Source organism: Zeus faber (assembly GCF_960531495.2).
Source record: "Zeus faber genome assembly, chromosome: 11".
NCBI lineage: Eukaryota > Metazoa > Chordata > Actinopteri > Zeiformes > Zeidae > Zeus > Zeus faber.
The window spans coordinates 5,292,654-5,311,571 of record NC_137205.1 but is presented as its reverse complement, the minus strand read 5'-3'; the positions used below and the strand labels follow the sequence as shown (position 1 = coordinate 5,311,571).

General features: G+C 43.1%; 1 protein-coding gene across 2 annotated transcripts in view; it reads right to left on the bottom strand.

Moving 5' to 3' along the window:
* rbfox1 (RNA binding fox-1 homolog 1) overlaps nucleotides 1-18,918 on the bottom strand; it is a 56,768-nt gene that overhangs the window by 17,645 nt on the left and 20,205 nt on the right. For both annotated transcript variants that reach the window (XM_080009924.1, XM_080009925.1), the window contains exons 3-7: nucleotides 18,306-18,452; nucleotides 17,715-17,768; nucleotides 15,894-15,986; nucleotides 8,088-8,148; nucleotides 5,412-5,465 (exon numbers count right to left, since the gene is read on the bottom strand). In XM_080009924.1, the coding sequence (XP_079866050.1) occupies nucleotides 5,412-5,465; nucleotides 8,088-8,148; nucleotides 15,894-15,986; nucleotides 17,715-17,768; nucleotides 18,306-18,452 (409 nt within the window). The remainder of the gene's footprint in view (nucleotides 1-5,411; nucleotides 5,466-8,087; nucleotides 8,149-15,893; nucleotides 15,987-17,714; nucleotides 17,769-18,305; nucleotides 18,453-18,918) is intronic.

Here is an 18,918-nt window from a genome sequence, read left to right as displayed (position 1 = left end):
GATGTTAACAATGTTTTTTTGTCATTAAGTCTATTTGGATGTGAACATATGTACGTACATGTTCGTGGACACCCATAGGAGGATTCCATTTCCCCGCTCCTATATGTGACCCACTGCAGCAAAACCCGCTGTCTCACGCATTTCTAAAATCGCCAGGAGCAGCCAAATAAGTTGAAAAAACCTTTCTTGAAGGAAAATTCGATTTCGATGTGTTTTTTTTTTAATCTCTCAACATATTTTCAAAACCGAGTTTGATTTATAAATAGTAGAAAAATGTGAAACCCTGGAGTTAAATATTCCCGTTAGATTACATGGGGAAACACAGTTCACTTACCGAGACGCTCAATAGCGCTGAACAACGCTGATCGATCGTTTCCTTTAAGTGACCGTCCAGGTGAAGATCATTCATCCATATTCCATGTGATATGAAGTCACAACGTGAAACCGTTTTGATAGAGTTCAACCTTTAAATCGTACTACTTTTACACACACACCTAGACATCATTGTGGAGGGGGCGTATACCAACGTCTTCCATCGAAAAAGAAATCCTGACGTCACTGACATCACTTACGTAAACAAGACAAGGATCCTTCGGTTTCACTTGCCTGTGAAAACTCTGTTGTTATGGATTACCAGAAGCGTGTGGAGGAAGATCTAAATCATATCACGGACCTTAATCTGACCAGTGCGATAGATCCAAGTCAGTGTAAGCAGCACGTAGTGGAACTTCATTTTCCGCGATGACACTGAGACAGCGACACTGACAGCGACAGATGACAGCGCTGCTGAATCTGATATTATCCCAGACTTGGAGAACATTTCAAACAGCGGATGACGTGATGAAGTCCGTTGAAGTTGTTGATTGGCAGATTTTCAAATTTCAGATTTTCTGAGACTCATATTATTGATAGACTCTACATTTTGTTGTGTTGTCTGTACTTTTAAACTCCTAAATAATTCCACTTTTATAGAACATGTATATTCTTACTGTTAAATAAAAGCTTTTTAAAAACAAAAATAGTTGTGTTGATGACGCTGTTCAACATTCCCTCAAAACAAAGCAATGATTGCCCCATTCAGCAGGGTGTCAAGTACCCATTCAGCAGAATGTTAAGTAGCCATATGACAACTAACTAGACTCTGTTAGTCCTCCAACCATTTGCAATCTGGGAGCTGGCTGAATGAACCAAGTGTGGGGGAAAACTTTGAAGGTGTATCTCAGAATCACAGTTTGCCACACCCTTGTCATTAACAAGTCATACCTTTAAAAATATTTGCTTGATTTGCACAAGTGACACACTTGCGCGACATTGGGGAGGTGCATGTGAGCCGAACTGTCTGTTACCCCTCATCTCGTCCCTTGTTAAATGCCGCCCTCTCGTGGTGGAGCCAGACAGTACACCTCTCATCTATTCTGGCACAGACGAGAGCTTCTTGGACAGAAAAGTGGTGCACCGGTTGGGCTTAGTGCCCGTTCCCCTTTCCATCCCCATGGAAGCCAAGGCGCTGACCGGGATGCGCCCAAGCCGAGTAGAGCATCAGACTGTTCTCCTATAACTGTTGCTTTTGGGTAAACACCGTGAGTCCATTGTCCTCCACCTCATCGACTCACTTCAAACACCCCTGGTTCTGGGTTACCCCTGGCTCCAGGACCATAACCTGGACCTCAGGGAAAAGTTCCCACTGTCACAGCCGCTGTCTCTGTTCTGCCTCTGCCCCCTCTTCAGTCGTCTCCCCATCCCTACCTGAACCCCTGGACCTGTCCTTTGTGCCTGAACAGTACCACAATCTAGGTCAGTGTGGTGTGGGTATGGTGTGGTTTGAGCAGCCACACCTGACCTGGATCTAGAAAATTTGTGGCTCTAGGATCAGAGTGGCTGCATATCTGTTGCTCGTTGGTTGGTCTAACGAGCAGCAGGTAAAACCCACATCCCCACACACACTCCATAGAGGAGCCTATGTCATGACACATGCTATCTGCTCCTGGGCTAATTCCAGCTGGCCCACTCTCTACAATATACTGGTGTTTACAATCCCCGTCTTCTGTGTCTCTGTGCCGGAGGTCCCTGAACACGCCACTTAGGTGGTGTATGGTAGGCAAAACTGCCTAACGGGCAACTATATAGGGAATCTCTGGCACAGGGACGGGACACAGAGGGGCCATCCGAAGACGCCCTGGAACCACCAGCAGGTCAATGGGCGGCCCCATCACCAACTCTCTCCCGACTGGCGGCAGCAGCACCCAGGGTATCCGGTGGGGGACAAGGGGGAGAAGCAGCCACAGCAACCACCATGGGTAACCATCTGCAGCTAGCTCCTCCGCCCAGCAGCCACTGCCGGGACCATCGAGCAGCCCAGCAGCCAGGCCACGACTCCAAGTAGCCCGCGCAACAACTCAGGCCACGCCTTCACTGGCCCGCACAGCCACCCGAGGCCCCATGCTCCGTAAGGGAGGAGGGAGCAGTCTCCCGTTGCCCTGGGGGAAGGAGGCTGGTGAATCCTGCTGCTCCGGGGAACCAGGTCCCCTGGAAGGGGACCAGTTAATTTTTTTTGGACATTTGTTTGTTTAAGGTATGGGAATCTTGTGTCAGAGACCGGTGTTTTTATTATTTAAGGTATAAAAACCCTGCATCAGAGTCTGTTTTAAGCATTCTTTTCACATTTTTGTTCTCTGCTTGGTGGTGGGGGGTAGGCTTCGGAATCCCCCTGGCCTCAGTTTGGTGTTGGGTGTATGTGGTCTGAGGAGCACACACTCTCCTTTCTGCCACACCGCCCTTATAACTGTGTGATAGATTTGCTGCCTGGCGCCCATCTCCCCTGTAGCCGACTATATAACCTCTTCCGGCCTGACCGGGAGGCCATTGAGGTTTATATTCGGGGTTCTCTCGATGCCAGGATAATCCGTCCCTCATCTTCACGGGTTGGCTGCTGGGTTTTTCTTTGTAGACAAGAAGGACAAGACCCTCCACCCATGCATAGACAAAATCACCGTCAAAAATAAGTATCCACTGCCCCTTATTCACTCAGCTTTTGTTCTCCTTTGTGGCGCCACACATTTTACCAAACTCGAACCTCGCAACACTTATCACTCTGTTTGCATCCGCAAGGGGGATGAGTGGAAGACTGCCTTTAACTACCCACTTTGAGTACCCGGTTATGCCCTTCGGTCTGTCTAATGCCCCTGCAGTGTTTCAAACCCTGATTAATGGTGTTGTTCAGGACATGCTGAATCAGTTTGTGTTTGTATACCTTGATGATATTTCGAATTTTTTCCCAGTCCCCTGCGGAGCATGAGCAGCATGTGTGTAAGGTCCTGCAATGCCTCCTGGAGAACAGGTTGTATGTCAAGACAGAAAAGTGCGTTTTCCATGTCCCCTCAGACTCTTTCCTGGGCGTTATCATTGGCCAGGGGAGGATGGAGATGGATCCTGGGAAGGTGGCTGCTGTGGCAGAGTGGCCAACCCCCACCAACAGGAAGCAACTACAGCATTTCCTCAGCTTTGCCAACATTTATCGGCGGTTTATCAGGGACTTCAGCCACATTGCAGCGCCACTCTCGGCCCTTGCCTCTCCCTAGACTAGGTTGGCAGAGCTCAAACATTGTTTAGTGTCGGCACCTGTCCTGGCACAGCCCGACATCAAACCTCCAGTTTGTGGTAGAAGTGGAAGCCTCGGACACAGGGGTAGGAACGGTTCTGCCTCAGCGCTCTCCTTCAGATGGTAAACTCCACCCCTGTGCTTTCCTCTCCCATAGGCACAACCCTCCGGAGATTAATTACGATGTTGGCAACCAGGAGCTCCTCGCTGGGGGCCATCACAATTTGTCCCCTGTCAAAGTCGCTCAGATCCTTACGCTTGCCCATTTTTCCTGCTTCCAACACATCAACTTCCACAAATAAATGTTCAAGAGGGGGGGGGGGGTTCTATCCTGGTAAAGTGGCTCAGAAATTCTCTTGACATGATTTACTATATGTACTAATTTCATAATTACGTTTATTTATCATAACATAGTAATACTTTACACCCACTCATCCATCATTATTTTATACATACAGTACATATTCGACCTGCACAGTATATCCATCTATACTGATATTTTATACCCACAGCCATACTAGTAACCACGCTGCCACTTAGCCTCAGCTATTTATCCTCTACATAGAACCACATTTTCTATATTCTGCCTATTCTTGTATATTTTAGCTATGTTTTTGCTTTTTCCAGACTGTAAAGCTTCGTTTAGGTTTATTGTCTGGGATTGGCTGATGAACAAGCAGTTGACATACACGTATGAGCTACTTAAAAGGCTCTCCTCTGGCAAGCTGGAGCAGCGACGTTGGGAGAAAACCGGCAGTTTATTTATTGCTAATAATGGCCTTGTTTTGCACAAGTGGAAGACAGCAATTAATCAAGGAGTACAGATCTATCACTGGATACTTCTAACAACATGAATTCATTCATCCATCCTTCCATGATCCATCTTTTTTCGAACAACTGGGTTCCAGTTCAGGGTCACGGTCAGAGATTTGAGGAAATACGTCAAGATCTGGCAGACTTTTCGTTTGAGTGGCGATTTGGGATTCCTTTGCGGAGTCTCACTGTGCTGAGGCTGCCTGCCAATGGCCATCTGGGCTAATTAGTCAATGGAAAAAAACAGAGTCCAGAGAGGCCGCGATCAAGGTGTATTCGATGCTTGTGGCATATTAACTGCTCTGCTCATTAATGATGGGGGCAAAACACAATACACACACACACACACACACACACACACACACACACACACAAACACACACACACACACACAGACACACACACACACACACACACACACACACACACACACACACACACACACACACACACACACACACACACACACACACACACACACACACACACACACACACACACACACACACACACACACACAGAAATATGACCTCCTTAATGGTGTTTGGGGCACTTGAAAGGTGAGACAAACGCAAATCAATAGGAAGCCATCTTGTAATTAAAACAATGCGCGTGTGAATTAGGCACAATGACTGCCTGGAGTAATTGAAAACATTGATTTTAATTAAAAAAATATGTTTCAGCCCCTTTCACACCCTTGCAGAGAGATGGACAATTAGCATTCTTTCTCTCATGGCATCTCCTGTTCTTCGTAATTTTTTACAAAATCATGGGGGTGGGGGGCTGGCATGGAAACGGTGATTGTTAATTGTGAGAATTCTTCATACGCCAATTTTCTGGGGCAGATACTTCTCAACACATACGAAGAACATACTAATTTCAAACGTTAATGTATGTTAAAAAATGTGTTTAATCAACACAAATAATGAGAAACCAAGAATGGCTTGACATATTAGATGTCTGTGCATGGAAAATAGATTTCTGTTGTATGCGAGAGTACCTGCATAGAATTCTGGACTGTAGACGGCGCCAACCACTGGATTTAACTTCCAGCCTAAAGGGAGAGAGAGAGAAACCAGTGAAAAAAAATTATATATTAATTACTTACTTACTTAATTTATTAATACATTTTTATTACTATCTCATAGAAAATAAAACAATAATAATAATAATTAAAGCCGCAAGCAGCGATGACCGGGTCCTCGACATGCAAATGTCGGTGTGAAATCGGCTAGGAGGAGTAAGCAAAAGTATGGACCATGAAAATGACCAAAAAGTGTCTAAAAAGTCACGTAAGCAGTCGCTTTTTTCGAACATGAAATTGAATGCTTTGTCACACCCACACCTTGTGATGGAAACAAAATATTTTAATCACTTTTAATCGTGAAGGTGTCTTGTAGACACTCGCCAAGTTTGAAGACGATCCGATAAATCGCCTAGGAGGAGTTCGCAAAAGTACAAAGCATTAAATGTGACTAAAATATTACGTAAACAGTGCTTTTTTCGAAAATGAGCCAACTAAAAAAAGGCTGCAGAAGAAGAAGAAACAGAGCAATAACGATAAGGTCGTTGTCCACATTCTGTGGGCTCGGACCCTGAATATAACTGCAGGCAGCAATCCATGTGTATTGCTACCTGTGTTGCTATTTGCAAACATTCCAAACATATTTTTGGGGTCCTCACGTTAAAGTTTTTAGAATTACAGTTTTCAGAGTTCCCGTAAAACACACCATCACTTAGTATAGACACCAAATACACATGTTCGAGTTCCCATGGAACATAGCATCAGTTCATGCTGTCGCTCGTTTTTACATTAGCATTACTACAAAAACGAGTTTCCATTGAATGCAGCATCTGCTGACGTAATGACGCGGTGACGACTCTCCGTGACTAATTATAGTTTTCTGAGTCCTGGTCACACACATAATAATACTAACACAAGTTGCAATATTCCCAGTCCCATGGAACGCATCATCGGCTCCTACAGTCTGTATGTTACGACTAGGGTTGGGCATATTTCTTTTTTTTCCGGGTACCGGTACTAAACTGATACTTTTAAAACGGTACCAGTGCTTAAATGGTGCCTAAACCGATACTTAAAATTTACAAAAGCACAAAACAACGGTCAACAACATTAAAGATGACAATGACAATATGACTTGCGACAAATAAAGAAATATTGAAGCATGCATATTAGCTGTACAGTTCCTATGTCTTTTTGCTTTGATAGGTACACTGCTAACATAGACCCCAAACATTGAATATCCTATGCACACTGAATTAAGAAATGAAATAATTCATTTCGAACATAACATTTTGAACTTTTATTGAACAAATTGCACATGAATACCCAACCAATTAATCAGAACATTAAACTAAATAAGACATTATAACTATAAGAAATTAAAGTTCAATTACCCCTGCTCCCTTTAAAATATTCTCCTCTAAACCAAACAAAAATATCTTTTCAAAATAAAAAAATGTCTGGGGGGAAAACACCTTAAATAACTAAATAAATATAAACTACTACATTACCCACAATGTATTGTGGGTAATAATTCAGACTTGTTGCAAGCAAACTCCTGGCAAATGTTTTTGGCTGACTTGGGGGTGAGTAAGCAGGAATGTCAACATTTTAGCTTGTGTGTGTGTGTGAATACAATTATTTTTCTTATTCATTGTCTTTTGCGATGTGTTTATCACGCATGTTCATATTGTGATGATGATGAAAATACGATTTATGGTGCTCCAGGGGGCAAATATTTCAACAGACAGCTTAAGCATTTAAGTGACACCAAAATGAGGCACCAAATCTGCGTTGCGATTGGGTACAGTAGATACCGATTGTAAGGAACCGGTGCAATATTGGCACCGGGTTTCGGTGCCCAACCCTTGTTACAACTAGCTCGAATGCCGCAAAATAAGGAGGGACATGGCATATGGTTAGAAGCGAACAGAATGCGTTTATTTCCAAAAAAATGTAAAAGAGCGTAAAGTATCAAATGAAAAGCTGGGTGTTGTCTCAGGTCATCTCAACCTAGCATAGATACTTTCCGGAGCAACCACTACAAATCAAATGGAGTCTACACCACACAACTCGCACAATGCAAATGAGCCCCCCGAATCACAATTTGCACATATATAACCAAAATGGATGATGATGTCACAAAGCGCCATGCTCCACAAACGCATCTCGCTCCACCACCCACCACTCAGCATATAATAAAATAATAATAATAAAAAAATATAATAAAAATATTTTCCAAATAAAATGGTATTATCAAAAACTACAAAAGTTTGTTAAAAGTTACGGATGTGCTGAGGGACAAGGTGATTTTCTAAATTTATCTTCAGTTGCTTAGATGATTTGAAGCGGAGAAACAGCTTTTGGCCAATGTGTCAAAACGACTTATCTTGTTAAAATGACTTATTTTCAGTCACGCACCGATTAAATTACTTACAAAGTTATTTATTAATTTAAATGTATTTATTTATTGAGATAGCTAGTTTTAGTCATTGAGATACTAGAAAGTCAGCACACTTAAACCACTTAAGTCATTATAACGAGATAACCTTTGGGCTTGGGATTTTTTTTGTTTTGTTTTTCACCTTATCCCACAGGGCTTCTGTAGCAAATGAAGGCAGTTGAATATAAGTTAAATAAAAGCGTCCTTACCGTTTGCATATGGGTTGACCGTCTTCTTGTTTGTCATGACCCGCGCTGTTGCGTTGTTGACCTGGCAGAGAGAAAGAACCTTGAGTTGGAATCGCTCGTGGCGAGCAACCGCGCCGGTTCCATGAAACTCAGGCCCCATGTGCACTTTCACTGATGTTGCGGACAGAGGTAAAGGCTCACCCAGAGTTGGCCACTGCAAAAAAATGAACCTTGATCTATGTACATCTACTTGAAAGATTTTTCAGCGCAATTTGAGAAAATACGTCTTCGGCTCTCATGCTATCTCAAGACAGCTGATTCTAGGCATTTTGTTCAGAAGAAAGACATTTTAGGGTTTTTTTGATTGGATGATAAGAACAAAGACCTTGTCATCGAACTAGTCAAGTAAAATTACATTTCACATTACATTTGCTCGATTAAAGTATTTATTTTCATCTGTTTTCATCTCTTCTGGTTCAACATTGATTTTTTGCAGTGCGGGCTGTCTTAATTTTTTATCACATCACAAACATACCATATGTGCCTATAAAGAGAGTTGAAGATTTAAACAAAAGCTGAAACATGCTTTTACCCCCATTGATAATGAAATTTTGACTGACAGCAAAAGAAAGAGGAAATAAAATGTAAACGGATGCAGTGGATGACGTAATGCAATGGATGTGTAAGTACATGCGCTGGGTTGGCAGGGGGCGAGGGGGGGGCGGGGTTTGGCAGTGGAAAATCAAAGATAGAAAGTGTCTTTTACAGGAAGGGCACATTATGCAACATCCAATCTATCCCAAAAGTGACGGGGCGTTCACATCTGTCACTATAAAGCTTCAACCCTATGTACCAAAATGGCACCCTAGCATACTATTTAGCACGCCAAATTAGTGCTAAATATGTCCAAAACCATAGCATGCTCAAATAGTATATGTGACTGATTAAATATTGTAGTATAGTGGTGATAGTGATAGTAGAGTAGGAGCCAATTCTGACAAGTCTCAGAGACTTGATGGGTTTGATTGAATTGTCGCAGTTACGCACCATATCACATTCTCATAAATTTTCTCACGTTTCCCCGATTCCCGCGAATTTGACTGCCTGACTAAGAGTTTTATTGTAGCAATGGATGTGAACGCCCACCAGGAGTGTTGAACCATATTTTTTCCAAGAGAAGCAACACGTGGCTTTTACACTCAAACCAAGAGCCTCCTCAATCGGTTGCAGAAACAGCGAATACAAATCGGTCAACCGACCCAAGTCAGTCAGTCATTTGAATCCAACAAATCAGCCAATCAATCAAAAACAATCGTCCATTCAAATGATTCCAGTTTCAAACCCAGAGCTTACGAGTAGGGGGGTTGCATGTCAAAGACAAGGGTGCATTGCCTTGAAAAAATGTTAAAATAAATAACGGGCAAAAAAAAAGAGACCAAAACAACACCACCAACGACAACGTCAAACATCATATCCAACATTCTGACCATCTCCCACGTGTGATGCAAACAGATTCACATTGCGATTCAGTCAGCGATCGCGCTTGCATGGCAGCCTCAGGTCCAAGTCAAGTCAAATCCACCGCTGCGTAACACCCACGCCCCCACCCCAACGCAAGCAATTTAAAGAAGACAAAAAACACATCTATAGATATACATAGCACAAACTCATCCACCATTCAAAAAAATGACAAAAGGAATACAATTTCTCAGAATGGCTCTCTTAACTTACCACTCCCAAACCACTGTGTCGGTGGTCTACTGTTACCGCGGTAACTGTGATCAGGGGGGCGGGCCGATGGGGCGGGGTGAAACGAACTACCGCAGGAAGGATGGGCCGGTGGGGGGAAGAAAAGGGAGTGAGAGGCGTCTTACTTCGGCCACATGTATGCTAGGCGTTGCACTTGTAAGAACTTGGACCTTTGTACAATAAACAATCAATAGCCCCGCCCCTTACTTTAAATACCTTTGTTTAAGGACAATGTGGAATGGAGGACAGGGAACAAATTTTCTCAGAATTTATACTTTTTCTTACAGTTTTGACTTGACTGACAATTTTTCAACCAAGAGCTGTTGGTTCCCACCTCACTAAGGCTTGACTATTAAGAAACTTACCACTCTGCTGAACCTACTGACTGTGCTTGAAAGCTATCCAATGGGGAAAATATTTAAGCCTTAAAAAAAACATGTTAAATCTCCTCTAAGAAAATGGGAAATGTACGAACATTGTCAGAAATTCTTGATATGTTATACTGACAGAAAATGTTTTTTCAGGGTTTTAAATATTCAGTTCCACTTCCGCAAATCCACTGTTTTGACTAGATCCGCTAATGTAATCTAATGTAAGAAACTAGAAACAGGAAGTTGTGCTACTTCCTACTGGCAACTTACCATAGCCAACGGTACACGTTGGATATACTGCTGAAGCTTTAGATGTAATGTTTAAGACAAAAGAAATGTAGAATGTCCTTTTGAAACAGGAATCTTTTCTTTGAGGCTTAAATGTTTACCCCTATAGAGTGCATTTAAGCACAGTGAGAATCTGCAGCAGAGATATAGCATTGTGTGGTCTTTAGCCAAACCCAAGATTTAGGATTTAGATTTAGGTTTAACATTTAGATCAAAGATTGAGATTAAATATTTTGATTTAAAGGACCAGTGTGTAGAATTTAGTGGTATCTAGTAGAACAGACTTGGCAGAAATTGAGTATAATATTCACAAGTATGTTTTAATTAGTGGATAATCCCATGAAAATAGGAATGGTTGCGTTTTTTTTTACCTTAGAATGAGCCCTTTATATCTAAATATGGAGCGGGTCCTCTTCCACGGAGGCCGTCATGATGCACCGCCATGTTTCTACAGTAGCCTAAAACGGACAAACCAAACAATGGCTCTAGGGAAGGACTTTCAGGTTGTCTATCCAGTCTTTGATTATTTTTAGCGAGAGTGACCACTTTTTGAAACCCCCAAAGTGGGACCCTTAAATGTACTGCACATTCTCCACTCTGTTAGGGCTGGGGGGTGTCCCCGTTATTTGGTTTTGTTCATATGTTGTTATAACAAGTATAATTAGATATAATTATTACTACTATAACTATTACTAATTACCCTAACAACTATAGTTATTGCTCAGAATTTTTTTTTTTTTCTCTGTGTTTTTCAGGCTAGAAGTATCAAAACACAAAAACGGCAGAACACACAGACATGATTGAAGCCTCATTAGAACCAGGGACCCTTCAGACGTGTTGTTGTTCCGAGTTTGATCAATATCGCTGCGTCGCTACACTGTCGTCCAGAGGGCGGTGATGGAATGGGTCGGGAGAACACCTGAGGGCCACTGCCTGTGCCTCCGGTCACTTCCATACGACACCACAACCCGGCCGTTTCAACATGCCCAGCAGCTCCTGGACGTGGCCCAGCAGTGGCTACCACTGGGGGAGCATTTCTCACACCAGATTGTCGAGGCGGTGGCCACCGAACAGTTTGTGGACGATCTCCCGGCCTGCGCTGCTAGCTGGGTGCGTTGCCACCAGCCAGCCTCCCTCCAAGCCGCCATAGCCCTTGCTGAGGACCAGGGTGAGGCCTATGGACACACCACCACCTCTGGCCCAGAGAGGGACCCACCAAGGGATTTAACCAAGTGCTACTGGCAGATTCCCTTGTCCCAGCAGTCCAAGAAAAAATCGGCCTTATCCACCCCGCAAGGCCTTAACCAGTTTAGTGTGCTTGCGTTTGGGTTGTTTGGTGCCCCCACGACCTTTCAGAGACTCATGGATTGCATCCTGCGTTCACATGTGGCCTTTGCCGCTGCATACTCAGACAACGTGATTATTCATAGTGATACGTGGGAGCGGCATCTGCAGCATGTGGATGCCGTGCTAGCGTCCCTGAGGCGCGAGAGGCTCACTGCCAACCCAAAGAAGTGCGCGGTTGGGCGAGGGAGGAACGATATCTGGGATACCCCCTGGTGGGGGGGCCACCTTCAACCCCATCTGGATAAGACTGATTGGGTCCCAAACACGCAGAGACCTAAGACTAAGAAGGAGGTAAAGCCGGATACTATAGAAGGTTTGTGCCGGAATTTGCGACACTGTCCAGCCCCTTGACCGATTTAACTCGAAAAGGTGCTCTAGATCCAGTCCAGTGGTCAAAGCCGTGCCAGCAGGCATTTGTCAGATTCAAGGCCGCTCTCTGTGGGCAGCATATACTGCATACCCCTAACTTTGCTCTTCCTTTCTGTCTGCAGATGGACGCGTCGGACAGGACACTTGGGGCCATTCTGTCCCAGGAGGTCGAGAGTGTGGACCGGCTGATGCTGTACCTCAGCCACAAGCTTGCAGAGCAGGAGAGGAGGTACAGCACCACAGAGAAGGAATGTCTGCCGATAAAGTGGGCGGTCACCACCCTCTGCTAATACCTCCTGAGTGGGGCTTCACTCTCTGTTCAGACCACACCCCACGACTATGGCTCCACTGTATGAAAGACACCAATGCGCAGGCTGGGCGCCCAGATGGTCATAGCTGACTTCCTCTCCCGCTCCGGGGGATGGGGGTGGTGGGGGGGGATTCTGCTGTTGGCCGGACAGCACCCCGGCCAAGGGGGCGTGGTCAAGCCGCCGCTGCAGTGAAGGGGGGCGTGCTTGTGGGACATGCTGTTGACCAGGCAAGAGCAGCATTTGACTGAACGCGCTGGACACGTCACAGTGGGAGCGCATCTAAGCGCCAATCGAACAAACAATTTAATTATTTGCCTGCGAGCATATTGTCCTCCAACATAAGTTGTCCTTTTGGCCCATGAGCCACCTTTTTGTTGAAACTATATATAAATACACGCCAACTGGCGCTGTTTTGCCTCTGCCTGCCTCCTCTTACTCATTCCCTGGCCCTGGGCCAGAAAACACCTCCACAACCGCATAGGGCTTGCTCCACGAAATGAGCAACCAGAGACGAGACTGGGGGAGCCATTGTGCTGATCAATGTAAACTCGGAAGATCCTGCATTTCAAAGAACTCGGAAAACTGTAATACTTACCTAACATGACTAAATTGGACCCCGTGTATTGCTGCCTGAAGCTACACTGATCAGTCACAACATTAAAACAACCACTAATAACCAATAATATTGTATAGCTCCCCCTCGTGCTGCCAAAGCAGCTCTGACACGTCAAGGCATGGACTCCACAAGACCTCTGAAGGTGTCCTGTGGTATCTGGCACCAAGACGTTAGCAGAAGATCCTTTTAGTCCTGTAAGTTGGGAGGTGGGACCCCCATGGATCGGGCTTGTTGTTCCAGCACATCCCACAGATGCTCGATCGGACCCTAACCCCGGCAATCCACATGATGTAGACGAAAACGTGATTCATCAGAACACGCCACCTTCTTCCATTGCTCCATGGTCCAGTTCTGATGCTCACGTGCCGATTGTAGGCGCTGGCTGTGGACAGGGCATGGGCACTCTGACTGGCTACACAGAGGTTACACAGCCCCAAAAGCAGCAAGCTGTGATGTACTGTGTGTACTGACACCTTTCTATCATAGCCAACATTAACGTTTTCAGCAATTTGTGCGACAGTAGCTCTTCTGTGGGATTGGACCGGACGGGCCTGCCTTCACTCCCCATGCACATCAATGAGCCCATGGGCGCCCATGACCCTGTCGCCGGTTCACCGGTTGCCCTTCCTTGGACCACTTTTGGTCGGTACTAACCACTGCAAACCAGGAACACTCCACAAGACCTGTCCTTTTGGAGATGCTCTGACCCAGTCGTCCAGCCATCACAATTTGGCCTTTGTGAAAGTCGGTCAGATCCTTATGCTTGCCCATTTTTCCTGCTCCAACACATCAACTTCAAGAACTGACTGTTCACTTGCTGCCTAATATATCCCACCCTTAGACAGGTGCCATTGGAACCAGATGAGCAATGTTATTCACTTCACCTGTCTGTGGTTTTAATGTTGAGGCTGATCAGTGTATAATATGAAAACCGAGAAAATTGGGTAGTGAACGTTGAAAACCAGGACATTTTAGAGATTTACAGGTATGTCGGGACTTTCGACACAGCTCGAAATAGTGACGTCTGGTCATCGTATTTTTAGCATTACTCTGCTAATGTTAGCATGTATTACCGTGCAAAGCAGCTCGCTAACGGAAGCAACAAAATGCTGCCACAACGTGGAACATTTAACACTCATAATCATTATCTTACTTGTAAGAGTAAGTAAGTAAGTAATAACCTATGGTTTTATAGACTAAATAACTAAAAACATCTTCCCCTCATCACTTTATTTAGTACAACTCAATGCTGTCGTACACGATGACATCTTTGGGAAATAGCTTCTGGCACTAGAAGGCCACCGTAACTTCTCCTATGTCGTTGAAAATGGTGGCAGTGGTGGGGGGTAAATGGATACAAAATTCTACACACTGCTCCTTTAACTTTAAGATATATGATTTACGTATATTTAGATTGAAGATTTAGATCTGGGATGCATATTTCGGATTTATATTTAAATTTAAAATGTATATTTAGGGTATATATTTATATTGAATATTTATATTTAGGATTTGAATTTACATTTAATATTTAATATTTACATTTAGGATTTATAATATTTAGATTGAGATTTAACAAAAAATGTATCTATATATGTGAAAAAGTGACATAAAAATTGTCATGCATTGTCATGCATATTTTGTGGGGTGCTAAAATGGAAGATGGTGCAACATTTGTGCTAAATCTGGAAAAATGTAAGCACGTTTTGATCAGTGCCGATTCGAGAACAGCACCCAATAGCAGAGTGGGAAGTTTCTCATTGAGGCTGTGTTAGGAACAGTTATAAATGATGGGAACAAACATTTTAATGAGGACTAGGTTGAAAAATAGCCGGATAGCCCTTCCACAGGACTGCACATAACCCTGACTGCTTCCGTATCATTGTTTGCACCATCATTAATCGGAAAATCAAATTTTGTCTGGCAATGCGAGATAAGATTAACTTCCACCAAAACATTCTCTCCCTCAATTCATAATAAAGGAAATATTATTTAAGCATATTCCCCACATGGAGGACTCCGTCAGAAAAAAGCAACTACTTGTTGAATACTGGCTCCATTCAAGGTCGAAGTCATTGTTACAATGGCACCAGCCCTTCCAACAGAACCTCTAGTAACCGTGAGGCAAAATAAATGAAATTTTAGTGTCAAAGCCAAGGTAATAAAACTCACCAAGCTTTTTCCTCATGCTTGAGAAGTGAGATTTGAAAATATTATTATTATATTATAATATTATTATTATAATATTATTATCTTTCCAGAGGAGGATTCAACCTTCAATCCCACCCAACACAACCCAAACGGGAAATACTCAATCAACTTTTTGCTGGGTTCCATCTCCTTTCTATGAATAGGGACTTTACCAAAACCAAGAACAAAAAAACGAAAAGTGTAAAAAAAGCGTACAAACAAAAGGAATCAGCAAATATTCACACATAGATAACACAGACCCGTGTTTTCCTTGTGAACGGGGGGGATCAATGAGGAGTCACACACACACACACACACACACACACACACACACACACACACACACACACACACACACACACAGACACACAGACACACACACACACACACACGCTAGAAGAGCTGCAGCATACTATTTAGCACATCAAATTAGTATGTGAACGTTTTTGGTATGTTTTTAACTGAAACACAGTCGAGTTGGCCATGTTGGGCGTGTCAGGTTTGGGAGGAGGGAGGAAAGAAGGAAGGAAGGACGAAAGAAGGAAGGAAGGAAGGGAGGAAGGGAGGGAGGTGGAGGGACGCCTACTTCGATCTTACGGCCCTCCACCACGGTGCCGTGCAACTTCTCTCGGGCCCGGTCTGCGTCTAAGCTTTGCTCGAACGTCACAAAACCAAATCCCTGAAAGAAGAGAGAAAGAGAGACAGAGAGAAAGAGGAGTCCTGTGTTTTCAACATGTTGTTTCGATTACAAAACACGTTGAGCAAGTGAGTGAAAAAGTTGCCGAATGTCGAACGTCGAAGCGCATAAATACATTTTTGTTTAAAATGACTTCTGAGCATGAGTGGAATTGTTCAGAAAAATACTGTTTTAGGACCCCACTACTAACTAAAAGGTATATTTTTGTTATAAATATATACAAAAATGCATATTTTTGTTAGACTCTTGTTAGAAAATGTAAAAAAAAGTACATAAATCATAGATAAATATTTATACACTGTATACAGTATAACCATATTCATAGTGTATATATAATCATTATATATTTAATATACAGTATATAATGAAGATGATAGCATGTATCAGCACCTTATGATGTTCCTTACATGCGGTCTAATATGTTTCATATATATAACATATAAGGGATATAGAAATAAAAAGCGTGACAGTTGGTAAATAATTATAAATAACATATTACATTTCAGAATCAATCTGAATCACAATGACTTTATGTTACCAGGTGCAACATGTACTTGAAATTAGTCATGGTAATAACTGGTGTGTGTCTACAGAAGATAAGCATTACAATAAAAGCTTATACAGTCTAAGAAAAAGAATAAATACAAATAAAATAGAATTAGCCAAATATACACAAATAGGCTAAAAAAGCAAATCATTGGCTGCAGTCTTCCCCGTCCACCTCAAGGGCCTGAAGGCCTGCAGGTCCTACACGCCTTTATATTATTTTTTCTCAACCCAACTGTCAATGGTTTTTTTTTCCAAAATGGACACAAGTCTTCAGAAAACAAAGAGCCACGAGCGTCTTCTGTTCCCGTGTTCAAAAAATAACCTCTTCCTGAAGAATCCAGACTGTGGCGGGTTCAATAAGAGGTGACTCCATATACAGTACGTCTTGCTTTGGGTGGGTGGGTGGTACGATAACTGCACACAGTGGAGTTCGACATAAAACAACACAGCCCAATTTATTTCAAGACCAATAAAGCTAATGGGGGGGGGGGGGGGGGCGATTAAATCCACTCAAAGAATGAAACCAAAAAAACCTGGTGGAATGAAAATTACTTCGAAAAGCCTAGACACAAGAGAATCCTACCAAGTGTAGATGCTCTGGAAGTTTAATGGTGTTACTAAAACGTCCAAACACATCCACCGACTGGATATCCCCTTGCAGGGCGTCCCCGAAGTGAGCCAGGTATCGACCGCACGCAATTCCCCGAGTTTTGAGCGCGACGTGACAGGCGCTTCATTAACAACACCGTCTGGAGAGATGCCGCCCAATTAACTTTGAGCTTCCATTTAAATATTTGCATCGATGCCTGAATCGTGGCGACCTTGGTGCGTGATGATTGTTGGAAGCACCGAGGACGTTTGTTGCATGAACCGTTAGGGGCAGAGATAAGGCGAATGCTTTTTTATGGTGGGGTTACAAGTGCTCAAGAAACTATACATTTTTATTATATATATATATATATATATATATATATATACACACACATACATATATATACACTGTTTATATTTATAATATATTATTTATAATTAAAATAATAAAACATTTATATTATTTTCTAATATATATATATATACTGCATACTGTATATACACATGCAGATAGACAGACAGACAGAAAGACAGACAGGCAAAAGACAGAAAATATTGCACAGTTCTTACCTTGGAACCACGCTCGTTGAAAATTATTTCCACATCTAAGATTTTGCCAAATTGCTGTAGGGGGGGAAAAAAAGCACATGGAGGTCCTGTCATATCTTAGCAACAATACATTTTTACAGACAACCTTGGATTCCACGATATAACTGAGACGTAGCTTGTGCAGCTAGTTCTGTCAGACAACTTGACGCCACATGCTTCCACACCCTACCACCCCCTTAAATGGGCCGGCGTATTTAAGCAGCCAATTCCTCCAAGCCTACCTCCTCCGCTTCCAGCTTGCTTGCTGCGTTACCTCACCTCCGCTGCATCCACCTGTTGGGCTCCACTGTTCTATCTAATGGGGGATTCAAGCTCATCACTCCTATATTTCTAGCTCATTATGCATGCCTATGTTTTCGATGCACCTGTTTTCTATGGAGTGATGAGCAGTAGAGCCTAGACGCTAAACTCAAACAATGCTAAATAAATGAAGATCATTTTAAAGTAAATCTAATAGTTGTCTGTCAGAATTAACTTTCAAGAGGAGACTGCAGATGCAGACCGTAGCAGAGGGGGGAATGTGGTCTGGTCTGCCTGACCTACTGGACTTACACCGAACATTTGCCTGAGGTCGGGGTCCCTGAACCTGAAGGGGATGTTGGACACGTGCAGTCTCTTGGGCTGAGCCTTGCTGTCCGTGCTTTCTGACACGCTCTGCGTCTGCTGCTGGGTGTCCGTCTGTGCTGCGTCTTCTGTCTGCTGGTAGACGGAGGGTGGGGGAGAACAAACAGGGACCGAAAGTGAGCGTTTGAAATAACTTCCATTACTTCAATACAAGTCACAGGTTCACGGTTCATGCAAGGATTGTGTCGGGATATCTAGTTTCGAACTCAATCGCAGATGGGAGATATCCAGAGTGTCTGGACAGCAGGGCCTTGTGTATGACAGACAATTTTCTGATTTACTGTAATTAAATTTTCTCAACCAGTGAGACACTCAATGTGCTTCTGTGGGTCAGATGAAGCCTAAGAATTAGCGTTTCTATGTATAAGCTGCAGAAATATCAAAATTTCTGTCGCATTAGAGGGTGTTAAGATCAGTATGTCATTAAATAAATAATTTTCCTTTAATTCTGTTAAGCAAGTAACTAATAAGGCTGAACAATAAATATCATTTACACGATGAAGGCAATCAATATAATATAGATAATGTGATATGGGAAAAA